We start from the raw sequence: 27500 nt of genomic DNA, 5'->3' as shown, positions 1-27500 counted from the left end.
AGTCATTATAGTGGGACCACAGGATGTCAGGATGCCAGCTCTATGTTGTTATTCACCATGACTGGTGTCAATTCTAGCTGTTCAGTGGGTTTCTGATTTGCCCTCAGACTAACCAACTACACAAGTTTGGGGGAAACAGTTAGTTTGTTTGTCCCCTGATTATCAGACAGGAGAATAATTATTGTTAAGTTTTTAGATGAAGTTTCTTTTCAACATTGATTGCAGTGTGTGATCATAATAGGGTTGATACACTCCTCATTAGAAGGATACGAGCACTAACCCCACCGTGTGAAGGGTTAAGAGGCACAAACAGAGTTGAGTGTTGACGGCAAATTGCTACATGCTCACAGAACACAGACAGGAAGGGCTGCTTGTATGATAACAGGGCGTTCCAGTGAACAAGAAATAAACACCTAATAGTGTTCCTTTAAGGCGGACATCAGCATGGAAATAAAACATCCCTGGTAAAAACTGTGAGGTGGGGAGTTTTCTCACACAGGACAAGATCCCTGGCTGGAGGTTAATGACCGCTGCCATGAGGAAGGACCCCGAGAAGAACAAATCAGGGAGTGCTGAGCCTAAACCACAACATCTCCCCATCAATAGGCAATCACAATTATTTCCTGTTTCCATGTGTCTAATATATACTTCGAATTATGAATTGTACTTCACTTCTCCATGTACAGACTGCCTGACACTGAGAAGTCCACAGCTGTGCAAGCCCAATTTTAACTGCCTGATAATAAAAGAGAGTAAACTGCTAGACTGTCTCCTGAACTTCTCTCAGCGAAGAAGAACCCGACAGTATCAAAACCAAAGTCTGGAAATTGGGATGGGGAGGGTTACCCTTGCAAAACAGGTCAAAATTAACTTTCTGGCCAATATGAGTTAAAAAAAATATTATTTTGACTTATTTAAATGAGAGGCACAATGATATCAAATATGTATGTGTCACTCACTGTGTTGGATTTTCTGGCTCCTTCTTCAGTTGGAGGACTATATCGCCTGCTGAGTCCTCCTTCCCAGGAAAATAGTCTTCTGAAAGCTTCTTTCCATCTTTGTCCACCATAACCAGTTTGATTCCTTTGCCTTCCAAAGCATCACTCTGGGTGAGGACATGGATGTCCAAAGCTGTAGCAGGGCGGTTAACATCAGAAATGTCCTCTATGTAGCACTCCAAGTCTTTCTTGTCAGACTCTGACAGGGACTCACGCGGACACTGGATGACCTTTTTCATGTTGTACTTATACTCCTGGTTGTTAAAGAAACTTTGGGTGTCAGCCCTGCCAAGTATGTTGCTAACAGCACCACCAACAGCATGGTTTATTTCACTTATGCACATTTTGCTCATGATGGAGGTCATATGCCTGGAACAGGCCTCAACATAAGAGTTTGAAACACTTTCTGCAATCATGTTGATGAGTTCATCTTTAAAGCGTTTCACATCTGATAAACTGTGTCTTTCATCCTGGTCATTCCTTTCTTGAGGTAGTTTTTCCATGCTTTGCAAGAGCTTAGGAACAAAGGTGTTGTTAATGACTTTCTCTGTTGGTACTGAATTCCATATTTGTACAAAGGCTGTGACATATTTAGCTGCTTCCAAACCCATTAGAATATTTTCTATTCGATCGGACCCTTTTTTGCTCTTTATGTGTTGTGTTACAGCACCACAGACCGCTGAAAGTCCATCAAGAGCCTTAAGAACCATGGTACAATTCATCATCAGGTCAGGAATCACTTCTCTTGTTATCAGATCCACTGACTGAAGTATTTCTTCCTCACACTCTTTGTGCATTCTGAATTCCCTGGACCCATTCTCCAGGATATTCTTTGGTATTCCTGAGCAAATGAAGCTTGTGAGAACTTCATCCAGGTCATGGTTGGCTTTTATGAGTGAAAGCACCTTTTCCTCAAAGACTTTCCTCAGAACTTTTTGGAAAAAAGCATTAATTGCCTTCTCAGCAGTATAACTCAGAGCACTGAGGCATCCTTGCTTCCCCAGTTCCTGAACTGCATACTTTCCTGCCTTCAGAAAACACTGTTTTACTGTGTAGGCACTAGTCTTTGCTCCTGCGATCAGACCTTTTGTGCCACTACGCACTGCACTTGCAGCTTTCTTTAGTCGGCTGAATCCACCAGAGATCAGAGACAACCCAATGCTGATGGCCTTGGAGATCGCCCATTCAGCCCAGTCAAAGCCTCCTTGTATCATTCCTTTGATCCCTTGAATCATGTCAGATACTCCCTCACAGATCAGTCCAAGTCCAAACTGACTGGCACCACCACATGACAGAGCACAAACAAGAACACCTGCTGCGACTTGAAGGGCACCGAGAACAAAACAAGCAAGGGCATCATAGCAGAACTCGGGCTTCTTTTTAACCTCAAAGACTGTGCTAAGGCCATTCTCATAGAGCATCATCAGCTCATTGGTGGTGATTAAATCTTTATCTTTGGAAAGATGGTACACACTGGAATCCTCTACTTCTGCATCACCTTTGCTGCCATCGAGCTGTTTCAGAGTTGTCAGGGCACTTTCAATGTATCTTTTCCAAGATTTGAAGATAGTCATCCTGGCTTGCATTTGGATCTGGAGGTTGCTGTTTGTGTGGTGTGGAACAAAGCCACTCGTCACTGAAAAATTACAAAACATCATCGTATTTGTTGATTCTGAGAGATAGACATCCACTGCAGACTGTGCTTCCTCCAATAATTCCTTTGCCTCAGCTATGTAGTCTCCTTTTCTGAGGTTGAGTGTGATGTAAGCTTGATTATAAAGTGCCACAGCACTGTAGAAATGATCACACTCTGCAGCTCTCTGCCAGCAAGTCTTTGCTCCAAAGTCACATTTAGTTGTGTTCATGCAGTGCAGGTCAGTTCTGCTTGCTGCCTGTTTGATGTAATCATAGAAATTATAGCTCGTCCCCTGCAGGAGGAAGTCACCAGTCTTCTTCAAGTCTTTGGTGAGGTCTTCTCTCAGCTTGCTGATATCGTCATGTCTGCTGATGTGCTTTTCATGAAGGATGAGCCACAAAGCCCACGATTCTTTCAAAGCATTCAGTGCAGTCTGATAGTCGAACTTGTTCTGATGGATCTTAAAATATTCAGGAACATCCTTCAGCTTCATCTTGGACAGGTCACTCCTTTCTTCCACTGTGTAATTCTTGTCAAAGTCACAGAGAAACTGACAGAAACTGGAGAACAGAGTTTCCTTCATGTCAATTTCACAGAGTTCATTTTTCTCCATGCTGTCTAAATGTCTGAGCTCATACTCCTCTCTGAGCTGTCTCATGGTTTCGATTGAATGGCCTTGGTAGGCTGGTGCAAGATGGCCCAGGTTGAGAACCATCTGAACCATCCCTGGGTTTCCTTTTCGGGCGGTGCGTCCAAAGACCTGTCGCTCCACACGGTGACTTCTAGGAAAGTATGTAAGGAGCACAAAGAGACCTCCACACTCGTTCACGTCCTGCTGAACGTGTATGTCTGTCCCACGGCCACCGAGGTTTGTAGCAATGATAATGTTTCCCCGGCTAAAGTTCTGTTTCTCGATGTTGTGCTTCTCGCTGATTGTGTACATGGTGATCTCATTGGCTTGCCTTTCTGGAACATGCATGTTTGTCTTCAGCTCATCTGCAGTTTTAACATCTTCACAAATGATAAGAACAACTTGGCCTCTGTCTGCAGCTCTCTGTGCAGTTTCACAGATCACCTGGATCCACTGAGTGTTGCCTCCACTCACCTGAACTGCTGGCAACTCAACAAGCTTTTTATGGCGGTGAGCTGGAATGACATAGCTTGCTGTTTTGTAATGCCGTTCTAGAAATACTTTCTCAGCTTGCCCCCCTAATGTCCCAGAAACACCAAAAATGCCTTTTCCATTGAGGTACCTTTTAAAGAAATGGACATTTGACATGTAATTTGTTACATTGGACAGCTGTGAAATGGCCAGCTGGTGCTTCATCTCCAGAAACTGTTGTAGGCCGTCACCCCATCGCTTGTTTTTCTCCAACACCCCACTGGCCTCAAAGTCCACAGGAATTATGGCATCATACTGATGACTGTCAGCATCACTGAAACCACCTGCGTCAGCTTCAGGTGCTTTCTCAATCATGTACTCTCTTCCCTGAGTCATTCTGATGGCTTTTAAGGCGTTCTCGGCAAAAACTGGTAACTGATTCTCAATGTATCTTTTCAAAAAAGAGGGGATCACAATAAATCCCTTACACTCATCCAATGACTTCACTGAACACTCATCAGAATATTTAATTGTTGGTTTTAATTTGTCCACAGCTCCTTGGATGATGGATTCCTCGGACATGATTTCACAGGTACAGCCATTCTCCAGGAGAAGCAGGCTGACATCAGGGTCTCCATGAGAGCTGTCCTTGCTGTAAAGTTTGGCTTTGTTGTTCATTAGTGAGTAACAATTTACAGATACACCGTTTTCTATTTTTGTCTGAACTTGTCTCAGCAGCTCACACTGTTCTTCTGGTCCAATGTTGGCCATGATTTTCTCAGTAGCTTTCCACCTGGCATCCTTAAAGCTGTCAGTCTCTGTTTGTGTCTGACCATCTGCTTTATTTAATTCATCCACATCCTCCTGTGAATAAAGCCCCAGCTGGGCACCAAGAACAAGTATGTCAGCAGCTGAAACATCTTCTGATTCTGAGCCAACCACTGCTTGCATTACAGCCTTGTGGAAGTGCTGGATCCTGGTTCCCCACCTGATCTCCCCCGTTTCAAACATTTCTATTGGCTTGCAGGACGACATCATGGCCCAGATGCTTGCCAGGACTTGCTCCATGTGCCTTAGGCTGCCGGCTTGGTGTGACAGGAACGTGACCTGGACACCACTGTCCAACGTCATGTAGTCCACCTCATCTGCTACCACACACTCAAACCTCCTCGGACCTCGGGTAGTCTTCTTCTCAAACTCTTGCCTCAGTGTATCTGCTGCAAACGTACCAACTGTACCATAAACGACCTGCTGGCTGTATGCATCCTCAAGCAGCTTGTCATGATCTTTAAAAGAGCAGGTATCGATGTGTGTTGGAGGGACCGTGGATGATGTAATACCAAACACATCATATAATTTTCTCCACTTATCCTGATCACGACTTGCTAACAAAGGAGAGCTTGTCACAATGTCCACCTTTATGCCTCGGGTGGCCTGTATTGTAGCAAACATGGCTAAAATACAAGTTTTGCCCTCTCCAGTGCTGATTTCCAACAGACAACCTTCCTTATCCCCAGACTGTGGCAGCAGGAGCAGCAGCAGTGATGCCAGCTGACTGGGTCTTGGGAAGTAGCCCTGCACATGTTCACCGCTCTGAGTGGTAAAGGCGGTGCATTCCTTTACAGCTCTGGATACGATGATCAGGACTTTCTTCAGAGCATCAATCTTAGGATTGTTAAAATCGAGAGCCGTTATTATCTTTTTACAGTCTTCAATCATCTCCCTGTTAATGGGCACACTTCCATATTTGGGTAGCTCTTCTTCAATATATGTCAGGACTTCTCGCAGGAGTGACGGGACACACTCTGGAAAGTTTTTGTTTTCCATTTCAGCCAAAAGTGTGTCAGCATCTTTGTCTTGCTCAGCTTTGTCCACACAATGTTGGATGTACTCTGCAGGATCGTCTTCATTCAGGGCAGAGAGAGCGTCGTCACAGCTCAGCCTGTAGGTGCACGCTTTGCGGAGGATTTTTGTGACTGTTTTCTGATCCATGCTTAAGGTCTTTCCAAGGAAACGCTTGATGTCTTTTGGTGCCCAGATGTTGTTGAACACTATTTGACTGACGATCTCCTTACCTGATCGGGGTAGCTTTGAGGACAGGTCCAGAACATTTGCTAACACCTGTTGGGCCAGTGTTGGATTCTCAGCATGTAGCTGTTCCTGCAAGCTGAGGAGGAACTCTGTCTTCTTGTCTTGTCCATTTTGGAGGAGATCTTCAAAATCAGGGTCACCCTCTAAGGTCACCTTCAGCACTGCCTCCAGGATGTTGAACCTCTCAGTCAGAGACAGCAGCACATATCCAGTAGTCTGATCCAAAGCCCACAGTAACGAAGTGGGGACGAAGTGGGGGTGCTCATTAAAATATTGTAATGTCAGCTTATTTTGGAGAGTCTTCATCCTGTCTTCCAGCTGGATCTGTAACTGTTCATCCTCTCTGATGTCGTACTTTGATAGAAGTTTTTCAAACTTCTCATTAACATCAGTGACCTGTATTAAAGAGGAACAAAGACACGAGCGTAATAGTATCAGCAGCAAAAAACTGTATGCAGGGTCAAATGATGTAATCCTCACCTGACCATAATGTTTGAATTATTATGAATGTTTTGGGTATCTGGCAGTAAGGACAGCAAACATCTGTTCAGAACTGTGATGGATGTTCTGATATGAGGACCTTCAGGAGTAGCAATTTATTTTTTAATTTGCCTGGTTAAAAGGAGACCTGTATAACAAAATATTATGCTAATTATCAATGTTATACTAATATAATATTATACTAATTCTGAACTGTTTACAGTTTTTTTCCAAAAAAGAGAAATTTGTCATCTTCCAAAACATAGGGTTGGGACATAGTTAGGGTTACGATGACTGAAATGTTAGACATTTTAAAGGACCCAGAGCCTCTTTGCTATCCTTTCCCAGTTGCCCGTAGCTGTTACTACCTAAGGCCGGACCCTACCTCATCTCTCTCTATGTGATGTGCTTCATCTTCCAAGAGCTGGTGTAGAACTTGAGAGTGCTGCTGACGGTGCTCCCAGGTTTTGAGGTTTTCCTCCTCCTGAAACCTGTTGTGAGCTTCATTGAGCTTTTTTCTTAATGTTTCGTTCTCCTTTTCCATCTGCTCTTGGATCTTCCTCTGTCGCTCAAGCTCTGCCTGACGCCTTTTCTCGTCTTCTTCTTTCCTGCGTCGCTCCTCTTGTTGGCGTTTCTCACGTTCTCGTTTCTCTTCATCATTTCTGCCTGTCGAGAAATTAATGCATGCTCAGAGTAATTAAATTTGTTTTTAATTTGTTAAAAGCTTCTGACATGAAACCATGTTACACTGCAAAGAGCTTGGTATTGGCTCTCACTGGAATACTGTATCACTTCCTGTTCCTGGTACATACTGGTGGTTTGTGCAGCGTCATCTGTGTAGCCCAGTTAATTTCAAACTCTTACTTAGAAACTTATTTCATACTGTAACCTATGTATGATTTATCATATTGATTTATCTCCTCTTCAATCAACTGCAAATGTTATTCAGTGTTCACTTATTGTGTCATTAGCAGTGTGCCCTGTGTCTCTGTACTTTCTTCACTGGCACTTTCCTGCTCAGTGTGTCAAGTGTTTAGTTATTGCTTTATAGTACTTATAAATAATAATAAATATAAAGTATAAAGTAGTAATAAATATAGCTTGTTCATAGGTTTGGAGGATAAACCATTGAAAATAAGCCTAAAACTGGCCAGAGGCCTGCAGCAGGTGTGGGCCAAAGTAGCTTAGCCCTGATTAGCTGTCCCACACCAGGTCCTCCTGAGCAGCAGGGAAATCAGGCTGGTTGGGTGACTGTGAAGAGGAAATGTAGCAGCAAACTATTTCTCCAGGCTAAATGATGATCTTCTAAATTGGTGACACACCATTTCCTCTCCAGCTTATGAGTTATCTGCTTTAAGGTAAGTTTTTGAGAATTATACCACGGAGCCAAATACTTCTGATTTGAGGCTCTATTGTTCACAGGAGCTACAGTATCCAGAGTGATGTAGTAAGTCACTCTAGGCTTTTGTTAACCTTCTGATTTCTTTCTGGTGTGTGAACTCTGGTCTTATTAACTGACCACTGACTGATACTTACCAAAGTTGGGACAACGGTCAACAACACTACCTAACATGTTGTGGACCAGTTCAAATTCCTTGTGGTCTTTACTCTCTCTTATGGTGTACGAAGCGCCACCACCTGCACCAGTGAGGTCACTTTCTGAGTGATCTCCATATCTAAAGGAGAGCCCCCAAAATGGTGGTAATGCATGCAGGTACTCTCCTGTGCTGTTGCCACGCACTGTACGCACACCCTGAAGGAAAGAGAGGGGGAGGGACTAGGATGAATGACCACACACAAGGGTGAAACTTATAATTTGGATTTGTAGACTTACCTCTCTCCCCTTACTACAGTAGTGAAATGTGTAGGGGGTTTCATTATGTATCGTATAGAAGCTCCACATGGTTCAAGCTCTATAAGACAAATGAAAGAGAGAATTTAGAGACGGTCAGAAGGTTTACTGTCATTGTGGAGATGACTGGGTGCTGAGAGAAAAGCTGTGACCACATGAATGTCCCTAATCAGGTTTGTGTCCAGAGTGTAGATGTTTGGAACAACCCCAACAGTCCAACAGTACTGACAGACTGACAGTTACTATCAGGGCTGTGCTTTTACTCTCTAACTGAATACACGGCATTTGTTCTAAATGCAGACACTTACAGTTGTGTAACTGCAGTTGTGGGCCTTAAATGGATGCTTTGATCTTTAATATGCAGTGAGATTGTCTTGATCATCCAGGTAAGTAAATCCCAAAAGGTTGATTCTGTTCATCTGGACACGTGTGTGTGCGTATATGTATATACCTTCTTGTTCCATAACCATTTAAGAGCTCATTTAAGAAACTCCAAATGACTGTCTTACTGCGCCCCCCTCAGCAGCGATGGCGTGCTGCGAGAGACCCTGCTTATGCAGTTTAACAACCCAACCAAGTTCAAAAAGAAAGTTTTTTTGCTTTTGCCATCAGAACGTCCGGACAGTGTGACTACCTGACAGAAAAGGACAATGAATCCACATTTTTGCGCAGATTTGGCCTTTTAAAGGCACGTGGTCCTAAACTTTTGATTTGCTGTAAAACAGCCTGTTTCAGTTTAAGTGCTGTTTTCAACAAATTGCATACTCAAAAAATATTTCGTCTCACTCCCACTTCTTCTTGTTGCATGTTGAAGCTCTACGTGGAACCGTGTTAAGATCCAACCATGCAAAATTTGAAAGACTACACGCCTTTGGAGCGGGATTCCCGACTGGGGCGTCTGTATCCAGTAGGGGTCCTAAGGCTAGACCCAACATACTAAGCAGGCCTACCGCAGACATGAGTGAGACAGAGAAATATGAAGGCATGCCGGCTCGGACGTCACCCGGATCAACAAGGTCCGCGTCAGGTGTTGAGGAACCAGGACACCCTGATGGGAAGTGGGCTACTGGAACAAGAAGGCATCGGTGGGCAAGAGACGAAAACAGGGCGTTGTTGGAATGCTACTACACAAGTAACCCTGGCGGAAGGGGTTACATGAATAGGATGAGGGACCTATGGATTCTTCGATACCCAACATCCACAATGACGGCAAAACAACTAGTAGCTCAGTGTTCCAACATTCGAAAGAAGGGACTGCTCTCACAGCTAGAGATTGACGAGGTACAACATAAATGCTACGGCAAGGGGGAGCCAGGACGCCAGGTCAGGGGGGAGATATCATCACCCCCACCCGAGATTGGGTACATAGCCCCAAGTGCGATAGGAGAAGGATCGCTGAGTGCGAGAGGAACTGACCTGAAAGATAGGATCATGGCCAAGCTTGAAACCTGGATCCCCCGTAGCCGGTTACCAAGACTACATGAAGTACCCTCAGAAGGTCTGCTAGATGATGTTAATGCAGCACTACGGACGATACCTACAGCCACGATTACTGACACTAACAAGCTGATCTACAATACGGCAGCAGTGATCAGTGAGATGCTGGGCTACAAGTTGAACAGCCACAAGGGGCAGTACCCTCCATGGAGAAGGAGGCTAGAGGCTAACATCAAGGTAGCACAGAGGGAGGTTAGCCAACTATCGGAGTTACAGAAAGGCGCAATGAAGAAGGTGCCTAAGAAGTACAGCAAGCTGTCCATACCTGAGGCCTTGGAAACTGCCAAGCAAAGACTCACAGCCTTGGCCAGCCGCTTGAGGAGGTACACCAGAGAGATAGAAGGCAGGAGAATAAACCAGCTGTTCTCCACAGAACCAGCAAAGGTGTACTCTCAGTGGCAAGGGAACAATAAGAGAACAGCACCACCAAGGCTGGAGACGGAGCAATACTGGAAGAGCATATGGGAGAAGGACGCAACCCATTAAGGCAATGCTCAGTGGCTAGTGGATCTGAGGGCAGACCATAGCGACCTCCCTGAACAGAGTCCAGTAACCATCACAGTGGCAGACATCCAAGAAAGGGTCTCCAATGTAGGAGCCATAACTAAATGTATTGAATTTTGATAATCACTGGGTTTTTCATTTGTTTGGTTGCTATGGTGATGTGTAACGGGAGTCACGTGGGTGCTAGCGGTGACATTAAGAGGGCGTTGTCAGTCTGTCATTCACTGGTTTGATTTTGACAGAGAGCAGGGCTGGGTAGCCGTAGTTTTTGTTGACCGCAGCACAACGAGTTTCCCCTTGTTGCATTAGAGCTGTGATGTTTTAAGAGTTTGAATCGCGAGCCGATCACATTGCTCTGTAAACTTTTCAAGCACTTTAATAAACAAGCAAGCAATTCCACCTCTCGCATTATTGCGTAAAGTTGACAGCACGTCAGGCAAATAGGCTCCATCCCCGGCCTCTAGCGACTGTGGAAGTCGCTACATCTTTAGTCAACAAAAAACGGCATTCTGGAGAAGCAACCCACAAGCAGGATCAAAGAAATCAGACCAAGGAACCTGAAAGACGCCAAATAAGTGCAGCGCATCTGAATGTGTGAGCCAGCAGCCCCGACACACCTGACACAACAGGTAAGAATACCTGTGCATGTCTGGTGTTGGAAAAGGAAGCCGCGTTGCATTAGTGCTGAGATGTTTCAAGAGGAGACACTGAATGGAATGAATGTTGGTTAAATATGCAACGTTTTTGGCTGCGCTCTTGGATTGATGTCTGTGCTGCGTCTTATTAATTATGCTGCTTGGATGACGTTCAAATGGACAATTAAAGTGCCGTTACGTTGAAAGGATTTCAAAGTTAAAGTCTATTGTGGCTCCCAGTGGATATATGTTTTAAAGGATGATCATTGAAGATTAAAATTAAAATAAATAAAAATTGAACAAATAAACAGGAAAATCATGAGTCAAACAGGTGGTGATGATTGTTCCTCTAATGATTTGGGGGAAAAGAGAGAAAGAAAAATGACTGGAAAGGATTCAGAAAGCTTATTCATGCAGGCCCAGAGAATGTGCATCTGCTTTTTGTTTTCATATTTTAATTTATATTTAATTGTGTTGTGGTTTGCAGTGTTTTGTGTTGTTTCACTTTAAATTTGTTTAAAAGGAAAAAGCTGAAAATTTAAATAGTTAAAAGTTGAACTGTGACTAGATGGTTTTTGTAGTATATGATTTATTTATTACATTTTATGTGGAGTGAATAAATAAAAGTATATTTACGGTGGCCCCTAGAGACAAAACACGTACAAACTCCAAAACACGTACGAACTACAAAACACCTACAAAACACAACAGAAGTGCTCCAGAATGCTAGGGGGCAGTGTTGAGCTAGTGGCTACACAAGCCAGGAAGTACCAACGACTGGTGTGTGGTAGTAACAGGTAAATGAATATTCTGCTGAAAGGCAGTGGTGAGAGGGGACAGTTGGACATTTATTGCAGCATATAATGTGTTTTCTGGATACTCTGCTGCTTTTTTAGCGTTCAGAGGTTGATGGCTCTGTGTCAGAGCTGGCTATGAAATTTGTTGGATCAGGTCTTAACAAAAAAGTTATCAATTGTTCTTTTCATCTTTTCTTATTACCCACAACTACATCCTCTTCTGTCAGGCCTAGGCTGCTCACTACAGCTGGGTATCATCACTGATTTCTATAATCCATTTGATTCGATTCAATTTTGTCTCAGACAGTCAGAAATATTATAATTCTGATCATTTATCAGTACTGATACATGTGAGACTTCATCAGAGGTGTGAGCATCACAGCAGACGCCTTTGAGTCAAAGTAACTGAGAATAAAACAGGAAAACATGAAGCAGATTTTTCTGGCCTGGATTTTTATAGCAGATAACCTTAAAAATCTTCTGCAATTTTGCAGAATTTTAAAAAGTTTAAATTTCTTCAGTATTGAACAGCAGAAATTAGGCTTTCTTGTCCGAGGACATTTAAGTAAAAAAGAAAAGAAAAAGACAGCGGTCGACAGCGCTGTAAACAACGGTAGACTGATGGGTAATAAGCGAATGAATAATGCAGAAAACAGAAATTTGAGATGAGAGAGAGAGCTGTGCATGAAGTGTGATTTTATCGTGGTGGAAGCAAAACAGCAAAACTCAGAGGGAATTCATGACGATATTTATCAAATGTGAAGCGTAGTTTGCTGCTTCTTTTGCTGCTGGTCAGTGAATTTTGGTTGGAGAGAAACAAAACCTGCAGCTCAGAATCAGCGCAAAAAGACGTAAACACAGAGCGGACCCGACGCATCAGAATCGCTGAGCTCCGACAGCGTGTCCGTGTACAGGCCGTCAGGTGAGAAAGCCGAGAAAGACAAAGCTGATTCTGATGCGTCGGGTCCGCTCTGTGTTTACGTCTCTATGTGGACTCCGTGTAGCTGCTCTCATTTGCTGTTTGGTGGTTGTTGAAATAGTTTTGTGAGCTTTAATCTGAGAATCTGACGTTTCTGGCAAAACAGAGTTATATTTAAAAGTCAATTCAGGATTTAATGAATCGATATCGCTTTATTCAAGCTACTCACCTCTCTCTATCCACCTGCACTTTCAACTGGACCACGGCCAATCAGAGAGATCCGAATGACAGCAACATCAGGAAGAAGGAACACGAGAAGCTCGAGAAATGCCAAGAGCTCAGAGAAGAGCTGTGGATGTGGAGGGTGAAGGTAACGGTGGTCCCAGAGGTAATCGGAGCACTCGGTGACTCCCAAGCTAGGCGAGTGGCTCCAGCAAATCCCGGGAACAACATCGGAGATCTCTGTCCAGAAGAGCGCAGTCCTGGGAACAGCTAAGATACTGCGCAGGACCCTCAAGCTCCCAGACCTCTGGTAGAGGACCCGAGCTTGAAGGATAGACCGCCCACAGGGGCGAGATGGGTGTCTTTATATATATCTACATACATACATACATACACACACACACACACACACACACACACACATACACACATATATATAACTGTTATACATATATACATTACTGTTGTTCACTGATCAGTTGATGCAGTGCACACAACTCCTACAGGTGTATTGCCACATGTATTAGATAGGTCCTTGTTTGTCTGTTTTTTATGACATCATTATCCATTTCCGGGTCCAAATAATCCTTCAGTTTTCCAAATCAAACAAAAACTGGGAGTCAGAAGCATCCAGACGGTTTCAGCTACAGTAAAACGATCAGCGTGGACGTGTCACAGTTTCCTCATGTCAGCCAACCAGCTTCCTGTTTATCTGTCAGAATCTGCCCAGTAAACGTGTTCCCCTGGAGACCAACTATAAACATCTTATGTTCACGTCATCTACAGCCACTCAAACCAACCGCCATAAAATAGCAACTTTAATTACCGTCCAGACAGCAGTGATTCATTTCATCCTGATTATTTATTGATTAAAAATATTTATAGTGCTTTTTTACATCTTTTAATCAGCTTTTCTTTATTTAACAGAGTTTTCTGTATAGAAGAGGAACTGTCTGACTTCCCGTCTGTGGGAGTCTCATTCTCAGACAGCGTGCAACAACTGTCTGCATTAAATACCAACAGCAACCTGAACTTCCTGTTTAACACATGGATGCAGCTACAGCTGTTCTTACCTGAGAGTTCAGCCTCAGGTCAGGACCGCTTACGAAACCTGAAGGAGCGCTGCATAAGACATGACAGCAACTTTTAACTAATATAAAAATAAAACTTTAACGTGGCCAGCGATCAAAAACGACTGATCAGCAGAATACGAACTTTAATGGACTGAAATTTAAAGAGTAGACTGACAGAGATTTATAAGCATCGACTTGGAAACATCAAAGCTGCAGCAGATATTAGGGACCATGTAGATGTTAGCATTCACAAGAAAGATAAAAATGAGTGGAGTCATATTCAAAATTATCAGAAAAGCCAAAATCAGTGAGCTGCACAGGAGACTAAAAATCAATGTGATAAAGTTTTACTTACAGGAATCTCAACCCTGAGCTCAAAGACTTCAATCCTTGCAGAGAGTCAAATATTCTTCATGTGCTGGGTTCTTCTGCCGGTGCTCATGTACAGCAGGCTGCAGAGGGCAAAGGGAGGACAGGGGGAGGGCCGGGGGAGGGCCTCCAGTCCGTTGTGTTGACTCACATTATTCCCACGTGATTTACAGGAAACTGAGCAGAGGCTATACTGGGCCCCTGAGCTATGGATAAACTGTGGGGGAGATAAACAGCTCCACCCAGCTCTGTTATCAACTCTGAGGACTCCATATGGCAATTAACCCTTATCTGAACATGAAAAGCTGCTCCTCAGACATGAGTCCTGCAGTTAAACTGTCTCTGACAGAAGACAAAGAGCAAGACTCGTCGGGACTGGCTCTGCTGGCTGAAGGCATGTGATACAGCTGACGTTATGTAACCTGCATACATTAGTCAGACACACTGCAAACAGTTCACAGGGTCAACATCACCCAGATAACACGGGTTTATATATACTGTAATGGCCCTGGTTTAGCTGAGACAGCCACTGATGTTTGGGGTGGTGTTAATGACCCTCTGTGCAGCCTTCCTGTTCTCAGTCGTGGACCCTGAGTTTAAACAGCAGGCAGGAAGAGCACGCTCTCCACTGAGGAGGGGAGAAGGTCAACAGCAGCTCCTGGTCCAGGTTCTTCTTCCTCAGGACACGGAGGAGGTGCAGCTGCTGCTGGGCCTTCTTTACCAGGGCGATGGTGGTGTGGGTCCAGGTGAGGTTGGTGGAGTATATGGAAAATGGGAAATGCTGCTCTGGCTAAACTACTATTTGTGTTAAGACATGGCAAATAAACATATATATAAGCTAATGTAAATACTATATCACTGTCATATACATGTGATTAACATCAATACTGAGCGTGAAAGTCTTTGCAAAACTTTTAATTATTTCCAGCTTTTCAGTCAGTTAAACATGTTAAGCACCACCTCAGACAAACATTCCTTTGGAGAAATTTGTCAGAAATTTGTCCACATCTGACAAACATACAGTGGCTTGCAAAAGTATTCGGCTCCCTTGAACTTTCCCACATTTTGTCACATTACTGCCACAAACATGAATCAATTTTATTGGAATTCCACGTGAAAGACCAACACAAAGTGGTGTACACGTGAGAAGTGGAACGAAAATCATACATGATTCCAAACATTTTTTACAAATAAATAACTGCAAAGTGGGGTGTGCGTAATTATTCAGCCCCCTGAGTCAATACTTTGTAGAACCACCTTTTGCTGCAGTTCCAGCTGCCAGTCTTTTAGGGTATGTCTCTACCAGCTTTGCACATCTACAGACTGAAATCCTTGCCCATTCTTCTTAAAACAGCTCCAGCTCAGTCAGATTAGATGGATAGTGTTTGTGAACAGCAGTTTTCAGATCTTGCCACAGATTCTGGATTGGATTTAGATCTGGACTTTGACTGGGCCATTCTAACACATGGATATGTTTTGTTTTAAACCATTCCATTGTTGCCCTGGCTTTATGTTTAGGGTCGTTGTCCTGCTGGAAGGTGAACCTCCGCCCCAGTCTCAAGTCTTCTGCAGACTCCAAGAGGTTTTCTTCCAAGATTGCCCTGTATTTGGCTCCATCCATCTTCCCATCAACTCTGACCAGCTTCCCTGTCCCTGCTGAAGAGAAGCACCCCCAGAGCATGATGCTGCCACCACCATATTTGACAGTGGGGATGGTGTGTTCAGAGTGATGTGCAGTGTTAGTTTTCCGCCACACATAGCGTTTTGCATTTTGGTCTCATCTGAGCAGAGCACCTTCTTCCACATGTTTGCTGTGTCCCCCACATGGCTTGTGGCAAACTGCAAACGGGACTTCTTATGGTTTTCTGTTAACAATGGCTTTCTTCTTGCCACTCTTCCATAAAGGCCAACTTTGTGCAGTGCACGACTAATAGTTGTCCTATGGACAGATTCCCCCACCTGAGCTGTAGATCTCTGCAGCTCGTCCAGAGTCACCATGGGCCTCTTGGCTGCATTTCTGATCAGCGCTCTCCTTGTTCGGCCTGTGAGTTTAGGTGGACGGCCTTGTCTTGGTAGGTTTACAGTTGTGCCATACTCCTTCCATTTCTGAATGATGGCTTGAACAGTGCTCCGTGGGATGTTCAAGGCTTGGGAAATCTTTTTGTAGCCTAAGCCTGCTTTAAATTTCTCAATAACTTTATCCCTGACCTGTCTGGTGTGTTCTTTGGACTTCATGGTGTTGTTGCTCCCAATATTCTCTTAGACAACCTCTGAGGCCGTCACAGAGCAGCTGTATTTGTACTGACATTACATTACACACAGGTGCACTCTATTTAGTCATTAGCACTCATCAGGCAATGTCTATGGGCAACTGACTGCACTCAGACCAAAGGGGGCTGAATAATTACGCACACCCCACTTTGCAGTTATTTATTTGTAAAAAATGTTTGGAATCATGTATGATTTTCGTTCCACTTCTCACGTGTACACCACTTTGTGTTGGTCTTTCACGTGGAATTCCAATAACATTGATTCATGTTTGTGGCTGTAATGTGACAAAATGTGGGAAAGCTCAAGGGGGCCGAATACTTTTGCTAACCACTGTAGTTTGTCGGTTTAACAGTTTCTGTTGTGCCTGTCACTGTTCCCCGTCTGTTTTCTTCCCTGGTTCTTCCTGATCTTGTACTTTTTCCTCACGTTCCCTCTTTCCTCTCTCCCTCTTTGGACTGCCAATCATACACAAATAGATTGTATTCAATTAAATGAAAAAATGATATTAATATGAAAAAAAAAACCTATTACGGGCTGGGCCATATCATACTGTTCACGGTAATACCGGTATAATGTTGGGCAACGATAAGAAAGTAAAATATGGCGATAGAATATGGGTAAAACGCGCATGCGCAGTGCCTTTGTTTTCATACGCACATGGCAGAAAAAGCATGGCGGCGGCGGAGAATGAGAAGGGCGAAAGCGGATCGTTGAATGAAACGGATGAACCAGAACTGGTTTGTAAAAATGCTGCAACTTCAGTGGTGTGGAACTGGTTTAGCCTTCGTCCATCAGATACACAACAAAGCACTATTTTTGGTAGAACACATGGAAGTGGGCCAAATAACCTGGGCCTGCACGCCGTCAATGCATTAGCCCCATGTACGGAGCAAAACACGTTAACTCGCTAACGGAGATTTGCCGCGTTAACGCGGTTATGCCGTTATATTATACATATTTATGCTGAGGATATGTCGGCCAGTTTCCACTGGAAATGCCTTTTGGTTAAACTGTCAGTGAGGAATTTACATTTGCACTGTTACATTTTTATATAACTTTAATGCACATAAAAAACAGCTGCTTGTTTAAGTGAAAATACATTATTAGTGCAAAAAAACCCATCAAAGTTGTGGAGTTGTAAAGTATTTTGTCTCACGTCAGTTATATCGTTATTGCAAAGACAAATATTTTTGGCCATATTGTCCTAATTAAGATCACTAATGAAAAGTCCTCTCTCAGTGTACTTTCAACCAAAAGGCAAATAACCAAACCACATGAACATCTAATAAAAGATATAAATATTGAAACACTGATCCAACATTATTCTTGATTAACGGGTCATTTGATTTTACACTTTTACCTGAATGTGGCTCCTTTTTTGAAAAAACTTCCTTATATCCATTATGAACCTGACTCTCTGTATACAAACACACACACACACACACACACACACACACACACACACACACACACACACACACACACAACAGGAGTTATAAGGCTAATGGGCATCCAGTTAGCTAGCTAGTTAGTACCTTGGCACATGAACACATGACAAAATAACCAGCTTCTCTCCTTCCATTTCAAACAGGACAGTGGTAACAGCAGCAGGCTACGGACAATTTTAAGTTTTAGATTTTAAATAGGCTGTATACATTTCAATGGGAGCAACAGGACGGTCAAATGTCGCTGATTTTTCTACAGAGCAGGACGGATTGTAGGGTAGCAAACATCGTCAGAAACACGTTTTCAACACTGCAGGTTACCTGGTGTAATGTTTTTCAGCTAATAAGAAACATGGTCTGACTCCTACCTAACGATATAAGAGTAACTGAAGGTTAAATGCAGCTAGCATGTCCTGTTTTAAGCCACCATCGCTCTGGCAGAAAGAGCACTAGAGCCAGAGCAGGGGAGTGGCGAGCTGGAACAAACCATTTTTTTGGAGGGGGGGTATCTATACTTTTGTTGTTAAAATGTCACATCTCAACCAAGTACTGTATGCTTTTTATATTTTTAGTAGTGTGTCACACAAACAGCAAATACTGTCAAAAAAGTAAGAAATCTTTGGGGTGCTTTGATTCAAAAGTGGACTAAAGACGCCCCCGCTGTCCATCATCCTCGCAGTGTCCAAGCATGCTTTTTTTTTTTTAAATCCTACCCCGCCCTCCCTTTCAGTGGCTCTGCACCCCCACTGGGGGGGTCGCGCTCCCCACTTTGGGAACCACTGTGTTAGTGTATAAGGTGTACAGGATGTGCATGACCATGTAAACCCTATAGTGCTGCGTTACTGGAGGGGAGGGGGGGGGTAGAAATGCACCAAACACGTGCTGACAATAAGTAGAATACAGAGCAGTTCCAGTTCACCCAGGTTTCTGGCCTCATATTACACACTGACACGCTCGCTGTGACGGTGTGTTCACAAACTGCATGTCCTCGCTGCTTTCACTGTTTCCAGGATGGTCACGCTGGTTTCTAACAAGCATCAAATCTTCACAACACTCCCTGAATCAGTTTGCAGCTATAAAAGCCTGACATTAGACCCGGGCTGCATGTTTCACTGTGGTTAGACTGTGTGCCTCTCACCATCACAGGGCTTCGTTCTTCCTGCAGATGACATATTTACACTGAACAGAGCAGGGACCTGATCCAGGAGGCAGCTTCTACAAACTGAGTTTCCTTTACAGCTGATCAGAGGTGGACCAATCAGGTCTGAGTATGTTTACCCTGAGCTGATTCTCACATAGCAGGATTCACTGCTAGTGATGGTCAGCCTCATGAAGCCTTTTCCATCCAGATGGTTCACAAAGGTTCACTGTGTGACGCTTCGTGTGCACACAACCCCCCTGCTGGTCAAAGCTTTCATTTCAGTGTCATAGTACACCTCTCTGCATGTAGCCATGAGTTATTACGCATTGCTGGCTCTCTCCTAACCCGTCGCCTGGTGACGCTGGAAGTTTTTCCTTCCCACTGTCACAAGTGCTTGCTCATGGGGGGGGGGGGGGTCTGTTTGTTGGGGGTTTCTCTGTCATAATGTAGGGTCTTTGAACGGGAATGGTCAATTATTTAAATTCAATGAAGTCGATCTATGATTATGTTAATTACAAAATAAAACAAGAATTTAAAGCAGATTTTATTAAATGTTCAGATTTTTGTTCAGTTCATGAGTTATTTGCAGATTTAAAGATAACATTTGAAACCACAGAAAAATACTATCATAAAGTGAGTGCTCAGCTTACACAGTGGTACAGCCCGCTCAGCTGCAGAGCCAACACTAACATTCATTTAACAACCACCGCAAAGGCTGAGAGCAGCCAGCAGGGGGAGCCAACAGTAATCATTCTCTCTGATAGCTGTAGTTCAACTGACAGGAAACAGGAAGTAGACAGTGATTGGTCAGAGATTTCAATAACAACAGTTTCCTCAACATCCCAAAAGATTCACAGTAAGCTAAAAGAAGCAGGGTCCAGCTGATCTTCATCAGAAGACAGAGATCTACTCCTGCTCCTGCCTCGAGTCTGGGGTCTGCACACAAACGTCACATCAGTCAGGCTTTCTCTGGGTCAGCTGATCAGCTGAGCCCAAACTCATTGTGCAAACAGGAAGCAGCAAACTTACGAGGAAGAGCAGGGTGTGGTGGATGATGAACTCTCTGGTGAGGGTGATCAAGTCCTGGTTCATGGCCTGGAACAGGGACGGGACCAGGACCACAGACAGGTTATGGGCCGACATCTTGTTCACCTGAGAGAACACCTGAACCCTGAGGGAGAGGGGGAGGAGTCAGTGAGCAGGTGATGTTCTGTGTGCTGGTTTCATTCACTGTGTTTATGATCAGACTAAACAAATCACATTAACAGGTTCTATCAGCGCTCGATTCAAACTCAGGTGACTCCAGCCCTCCTACCTGCACGTCAGTCCAGGTAAAGACATTAAACATGAAACATTTACCACTGTGACTGTCTGATAAACGGGGGGTGAAGTGTTAGTCGGAGAGATTCTCCTAGAAGGACGTGAGTGTGATCAGGTGACAATGTCAGGTGATCTCAGGTGAGACAGAGGCTGTATCCCAGTTCAGGGTCTGCAGCCTTAAAGGCCGCATTTTAAGGCCGATTACGTCACAGCGACACGACGAAGGCTGTCCCAATTCAAAGGCTGCTCGAAATGCGGCCCTCAAATGCATCCTTCATTTCCCTGAATTTTAAGGATGTGGCGGTGCAGACTTCATGGCCCAACATATCCCACAATTCATAGCGCGGCGGTGGGTATAGATAATTTTGCCGCAGACGGCAGAAGCGTAGCAGCCGAAGAGTAAACTGTTAAACGTAAGTACTGAATATGATGTCACTTATTTATGTGCAAATGTTTAATAAGGAGGAACATTAAAACATCACTGTTGGTCACATGTCGGCAAAGTTGTGTGACATTAGTGATGTTTGTACTTTCAGCGTTAACTTGGTTTTAAAGCCTTTAAAATATAATAATACAATAGCTGACTTTAATCTTACAGAGAATGTGATGATTTTATGGATAATTAAAGTCAGTCATATATCCACAAACACAACAAGCTGAAAGTCAGTGATGCTGCTCGGTTTGCAGTCCTGAATATCACGGCACAAGCAGGATTCACTGCACTGTTAATGTTTGCTATGTTATATTGCTGCCTCTGTTCGGTGGTGTCGAGCCAAACGGACTTTAACGTGTGTTTGAACGAGCTGACGGTTCACTCGTTAAGCTGAAAGAAAGATGCTTTAATCACAGGAGTCACACATGTGTCCACTGTACCATCTGGGAACTCTTCTTGTTTAGCACCTGTAATAACACAAACACTAAATCCTCCTTCTCTTGTGCTGTTTTGTAGCAGTGTATACACCTGAGACTGTCACCTGTCTGTCTGTCCTGCACTCTCTCTCTCTGTTTCTTTCTCTCTGATTGTGGAATAAAAGTATGAACATGTATTTATAAGTTACACTTGTGTTTGAATCCTGCAGCTTATCACACATTTGATTTCCATGTGTGACAACTGCAAGTGTCCAGAGTGAGGACAGACTGAGGGACCCACTGCTGCACATCATCTGTGAGGCTTTGCACCCCTGATGATCCACCAGGACAAACTCAGCAGTGTGTGAGGAAGAGGAGGAGGAAGAGCCAGCAGCAGCTGACAGATGGAGAGAATAGACAGACTGTTCCCTGTTTGTGAAGGACTGCTAGGAAAGTTTAACATAACTAATTGTCTGTCCTGAATCAGTCTTATTAGGTAATGTTCAAATAATGTTATCATTCCAGTGTTTTCAGTGTGGGAGAAAGTACTCAGGGCCTTCAAGTTACACACTATGAAAGGCAGCAACAAGTTTAATGTTCAGAAACCTAAAGTATGTATCAGCAGCAGAATGGAGCTAAAAATAAATGTTTGTTTCAGTTCTATGAAGCTTTGAGTATTTTGGATTAGTAGCACTGCTGTGTTTGTTGCATCATATTGCTGTAATTGTTTATATGCTTTATATATTCTGAGGTAAGTTGATCTATAGTGTTACATCATATTCTATAAGGATGTTATGTGTTTGTAGACTTTCTGCCCAGTTTGACCCATTTAGCAGAAGTCAGCCTGTTTAAGGCTCTGATATCTATTCTGTATGACTTAAAGCAGTTATGACATGGTCTGATTTTCTCACCCAATAAAGGAATATTTAATATATCAGTCTACTCTTCATTCTATCAGAAACAGTTTTCACAGCTCGTACATTTGCTTTTTACACATGTATGTAAGCATTGAGTCAAATGTAATAATGCCAACATATTAAACGGACAATATGTGTCTCTTATATATAATACATCTATATATACACTGTCAGAGATACTTGTCTTTGAGTGAAGATTTAAGGTGATAGGAAATATAAATAACTGCAACTTGAATCTTTACTGAAGCTCAGTATTAGACAGAGTTCACTCACATGAATTTCACTCACATGTGCTGTACCAGTGTACCTGCACATGTGATGTGACAATAGAAGTGATTTGAAAGTTCAAACTCACTGCTGTAATAACTTATAATGATTAATATAATAACTATAATATTGGCCATATCATATTTACACTGACTTTAGTCTCATGAACAACATTAGCTAATTGTTATTTACTAGCTAATCTTAAATGACTGTTCAGTACAGATGTGAAGGCCAACAATCATGTTTTACAGTCCTGTGGTCTCAGCCTCAGATACTTATTAAATCACACAAAGCTCGTGTAGAAACAAACAAACAAATGAACAAAATATATTCTCCTTCATTTCTGTCAACCACACGTTTCCAGCTATCATGGTTGCTAGGCAACCTGGGCAGCGCGACGGAGGCTAGACCGTCCCATTGCACAAGCCCCGCACTTCCAGCCTTAGCGGTCTTTGAGTACGCGGCGCTTGAGGACCATTGAGGCTGCGTACTTTAAGGCTGCAGACCCTGAATTGGGATACAGCCAGAGGCAAACATGAGCTCTGAAACAACGTCTTACACCCCCCGCTGCCAGACTCAGGAACTGTGAGTAGCGAGGGGGCGGGGCTGACTGAGAAACTGACTGAGTCGTTGTCCAGTGAACTTCCACTTCCTGTTCCTCTGTGACTCCAACGCGTCCAAAATGTTCAAAATGAACTTTTTATTTTATTCAGTTAGACAGGAAACAGTTTAAACTGAGCAGGTGGTCGCCCCCTGCTGGACATTAGAGAGGGTGCAGCCTCAGTGCTCTGTGTGCTGGACACCTTTCTGTCAGCACCAGCAGCTCATCTGTTGGATCATTTATCTTCCTAGGCACCGCCCCACCACCACCACCACCACCACCACCCTCATCGCGACCCTCTGGCTGGTTCACCGCCGGTCCACTGCAGAGTGGGAACGCCTCACAGACGCTGTGTTTTCTGTTTCTGACGCCAACATGTTCACCTGCTCCCTGATAGATCCCGCCCACTGACAGGAGCTGTGAGGGGAGCTGGACTCCCTCAGGGCGGTGTCAGAGAGGCGGATGTTGTCCAAGATAAGGACAGTGCTGGACCTCCCACCCACTCCATGACATGCTGGGCGAGTCACAGGAGCACACTCAGTGGAAGACTGAGATTACCCATAATGCACCACTGAACGACACATATCTGTGTGTAACATTAATGTTGTGTTATTTAGTTTAGTCTGTTACTGTTTTAAATAAACTGCTCTGATTCTGTGTGTGTGTGTGTGTGTGTGTGTGTGTGTGTGTTACATGTAGAAGTGTCCAAACAGAGCATTCAGGGTCGCTCGGTTGTCATCAGGAAGTTGCCGTAGTAACCGTCTGTACTCCTTAAACCTGCGTTTCTCGTCTGACACACCTGAGAGACAAACAGACTGTTAGAGAGAGTGTAACATGGTAGACTAATGTGCCTGTGTTAATTCAGCTCCATATTATTGTGTGAAGTTGCACTGGGTTGGGAGTGGTTGTGTGTGTGTGTCACATTTTTGGTGAGCCAATGGCTGGAATGGGGTTGGACTAATTAGAGGCAGGTGTACTTGATTGCACTGATACACTGGTCTACTTATAGCCCACACTACAAACACTGCTGTGTCGTTTTGTCTCTCTGTGCAGGTATGTAATGTGATGAAATTGGATATGTTTGGGATGGCTGGGTTTTGTGCTATGACTTCTATTGTGAAAGTGTCGTTTCGTCTCTCTGTGCAGGCCAGGGCCTAATATATGCCACAGCCTAAAGGCAGCAGAGTTGCAGAGGCTGGAGTGACCACCGGCTACATGCTTGCAGGGTGGTGGGTCTCCGAGGACAACTTCTAACCCTGTTAAAGGCAACACGTGGAGTGCAACTGGTCGTGTGGCATAGCTGGCTCTGGCCTTGGGACTGTGTGTTTTTATTTGATTCATAAAAGGGACACTGGACTGTTTTATCTTTTATCTCTTGATTATTTGTCAATAAATTATCTTTTAGAATTTTATTGACTCATCTTTTTGCCCACGACTGAGACGGTTGGTCAGACCTAGAATCTTTCTTTGGGTGTGTTACAGAGAGTACTACAACTACTGCAGTATCACTGCTGTCAGGATACTGTCAGTACTACGGTTATACTGCAGTACATGTTTTTTCACAGCAGTCATGTGACCAGCGTTTCTTTAAGGAGACATCTGATTGGACCTCATCAGCGCCTGCTAATGTGGGTATGTGCAGTGCTCTGGTGGGCGGAGTCAGAGACACTGATGATGAATGAATAAAGCCAGTCAGTAGTAGAAGTACAACTCCAGGAAAAAGTCTTTTAAACCTTGTTTTGGAGACAAATATATGAATATTTTAGTGTTACACAGTTTTTCTGTCCCGTCAGGTTACAGTTACTTCACTTCACTCAGAAAAACTGCAGTACTTTCAGGAGGGCTAATAGCGGCTCATATAAGGTCTCTGAAGTTTTTGCTGTTACTGCAGAGATTACTGCTATTAGTACTACACTACAGATACTGCAGCAGCACTACAGACAGCAGTACTACATATAGTAGTAGCTCAGACAGTAGTTCTTCGTGTACCTGCGGCCTGCAGCCACTGCCCTTGGGCTCCGTTGGGAATCAGACTCTCTTGCCGGCGGACATATTGTTTGAGGGCGGAGCCAGCATCCAGCACGCCCTGCTCATGACTCTCCAGGGGGGCGGAGTTTGGTGATATAATCAAGGCCTCCACCAACTGGCTGACTTTTGAAGCGAGACCGCAGCGCCGGTACACGCCCTCCACCTTCAGACCTGAGAGAGAAAATGCTGCATTAGAAGTATCCCATGATGCTTTGCTGCCTGTCACTGCGTTGGCATGGTGACCTCGGCTCACCGTAGGTGGTGATGTGGGAGATGCAGCGCTCGATGGCCGACGGTACCGAACCTCTCAGCCGCACATCCATCACCGGGTATAGAGACCGAGAAACTGAGCTCTGATTGGCCGCAGGAGGATGGGGCAGGGCTGGGATCTGATTGGCCGCAGGAGGATGGGGCAGGGCTGAGCTCTGATTGGCTGCAGGAGGACGTGGCACGGCTCGGCTCTGATTGGCTAGAGCTCTTTGCAGGTGGGTGAACCAGGACTGGCAGCTGTATTGCTCTTCGAAACGCAACGACACCCTCCTGAGGAGAGAAACCAGCTGTGATGTCACATATACCTGTGGTGGTGTCAGCCAATCAGAGGCTCTGAATTCACATCATTAGTTTTAATGAAGATGGTGATGTTATAGAGTGATGCTGCACACCTGTCTGCAGTTGCCATGGTGACGATGTTTTCAGATGGATCCATTTCTGTAAGAGGAGACAAACCCAGACTGGTCACTGATGTCAAACTGTCCCCACATTCAGCAGCAGCCTCACTGATTTCAGCAGATACACACAACTCGTCTGCAAACAGGATGCTGACAGCCACAGAAGAGCTCTGAATGCAAAGAAGTCTGAAAGCTGCTCGGAGAGTTCAGGCTGTGTGAAGGGCTGAGATGGTGACAGACCGATAATCAAAGAATAACGAGCTGCACGAGTGTGTGTGAATGAAAACATTTACACACGGAATAACCGTCAGCTGCAGGACTTTTACCAACATCCAGTCATGGCTGGAAAATATTTCCAACAAGAAAGCACTCAAACAGATCAACATGTGTTCCCTCAACATCTACTGAATTTACCAAAACAACAATCAGACGCATACTCATAAGACAGAGACTGTTACCGTGGTGACTGAGCATGCCCAGATCAATTGTGAGAGACTCATGGGATTCTCTGTGGACAGGGTGAATGCTGACTCCATCCTCCCAAAGCAGCAGCCAGGCCTCTGGATGATTGGAAGCCCTGCCCACTTCTACAATACACACTTTACTGACTGCTGAGGCTCCGCCCACCTCAGCATAAGACACGCCCCCTGGAAGAATCACCTGGAAACAAGAATTCAGTCAGTCAGAGGACCTGAGCTGTGGATTTAGAGGGAAAAGTCTGACCCAAACCAACATTACCTTAAGAATATGGAGCAGGTGGTTCGACAGCCCCTCCCTGTTGTCAGCTGCACAGATCAGCTGATCTGTGAGCGTGACGATCTCAAACTGATGAGCCGGGCTGAAACACAGCAGCAGGTAATGGTTTGGTCATCTTCATCAGAGACACACTGTAACCCTCGATAATAAATGCCCTCAGTGATGTTTTTGTACTGCTAATGTGCAGCATTTATACTTAATATACTTAATTTATACTTTAGGCTTAATAAGCAGCCTGTAGAACATCTTCTGGATGACCTGTAGAGGTGCTGATGTTTATCACACCTGGTTTAAAGGACCTGTAAGTAGGCAGGCTGTTATGATGGAATAAACCACAGTAAAGATTCCTTTCATTATGACATTAGTAAACTATCAGTTTATAATTATTATTGATGGTTCCTGTGACAGACAGGTGAGCTGCCCAGGTGACCCCGCCTCCCACCCTATGACAGCTGGGATAGGCCACACCTCCACCTCAGACACAGCAGCTGATGCCTGAACACAAACACCCTGGAGCTAGGACTCGTCTGAACATTCCTGGGAGCAAACGTCAAGTTTGATCTGCGACCGCTGCAGATGAAGAGTAACGATAAGAGCTGAGGAGCCAGTCACTTTGCTTTGCTGTTGCCTTGGTAACTGTATGAAACGACTGATTCTTTCAGCTTCGCCGTTTGAGTCAGTTTGTAGGTGTTTGCAGTGAACAGGTGTGTCCAGCAGAAGGAGCTGCAGTGTCAGAGTTGGCTGCCCTGAGCTTCCTGTTTTGTTTGTGGGAATTTCCTGTGATGTAAAACATTCACCGGGAGGGAGGCAGTAACCTTTATCTACACTGACTCAGCCTGTGAGTACTCGTCCATGCAGTACACCGAGTACTCGCTGAGTAGCAGGGTAGTGCGATCCATGTCATGTTAGTTGCTCCCAGTACTGCGTCAGCACTCACACAGCATTCATGTACCGCTGCTCCTACATGTAGGAGGTATGACTGTCAGAGCTGCTGTGGTGTTGGTGGTTCACCTGTGTGAGCAGGTGTGGGTAGAAGTGTTTGAGCCTGCCGATCCGCTGTTG

At 44.3% G+C, this 27500-nt stretch overlaps 2 protein-coding genes across 3 annotated transcripts in view; both read right to left on the bottom strand.

The window, feature by feature from the left end:
- The window catches only part of LOC134636007 (uncharacterized), a 25662-nt gene extending 11398 nt beyond the window's left edge, over positions 1-14264 (bottom strand). The window contains exons 1-7 of one of the 2 annotated variants that reach the window (XM_063485739.1): positions 14162-14264; positions 13807-13855; positions 12741-13107; positions 8142-8220; positions 7844-8060; positions 6693-6973; positions 960-6223 (exon numbers count right to left, since the gene is read on the bottom strand). In XM_063485739.1, the coding sequence (XP_063341809.1) occupies positions 960-6223; positions 6693-6973; positions 7844-8060; positions 8142-8210 (5831 nt within the window). In that variant the 5' untranslated portion in view covers positions 8211-8220; positions 12741-13107; positions 13807-13855; positions 14162-14264. The remainder of the gene's footprint in view (positions 1-959; positions 6224-6692; positions 6974-7843; positions 8061-8141; positions 8221-12740; positions 13108-13806; positions 13856-14161) is intronic. The other variant, XM_063485740.1, reaches the window with a different exon arrangement.
- A 5329-nt stretch (positions 14265-19593) lies between these two features.
- The window catches only part of LOC134637290 (arf-GAP with Rho-GAP domain, ANK repeat and PH domain-containing protein 1), a 22953-nt gene continuing 15046 nt past the window's right edge, over positions 19594-27500 (bottom strand). Inside the window, exons 18-26 of the mRNA XM_063487678.1 lie at positions 26421-26520; positions 26141-26342; positions 25677-25722; positions 25467-25554; positions 25268-25403; positions 24976-25185; positions 23680-23785; positions 20062-20203; positions 19594-19968 (exon numbers count right to left, since the gene is read on the bottom strand). Of these exons, the coding sequence (XP_063343748.1) occupies positions 19939-19968; positions 20062-20203; positions 23680-23785; positions 24976-25185; positions 25268-25403; positions 25467-25554; positions 25677-25722; positions 26141-26342; positions 26421-26520 (1060 nt within the window). The 3' untranslated portion in view covers positions 19594-19938. The remainder of the gene's footprint in view (positions 19969-20061; positions 20204-23679; positions 23786-24975; positions 25186-25267; positions 25404-25466; positions 25555-25676; positions 25723-26140; positions 26343-26420; positions 26521-27500) is intronic.

The sequence above is a fragment of the Pelmatolapia mariae genome, linkage group LG10_11 (assembly GCF_036321145.2).
Source record: "Pelmatolapia mariae isolate MD_Pm_ZW linkage group LG10_11, Pm_UMD_F_2, whole genome shotgun sequence".
Lineage (NCBI taxonomy): Eukaryota > Metazoa > Chordata > Actinopteri > Cichliformes > Cichlidae > Pelmatolapia > Pelmatolapia mariae.
The sequence above is the reverse complement of the archived record's forward strand: the minus strand, read 5'-3'. Positions and strand labels throughout refer to the sequence as shown.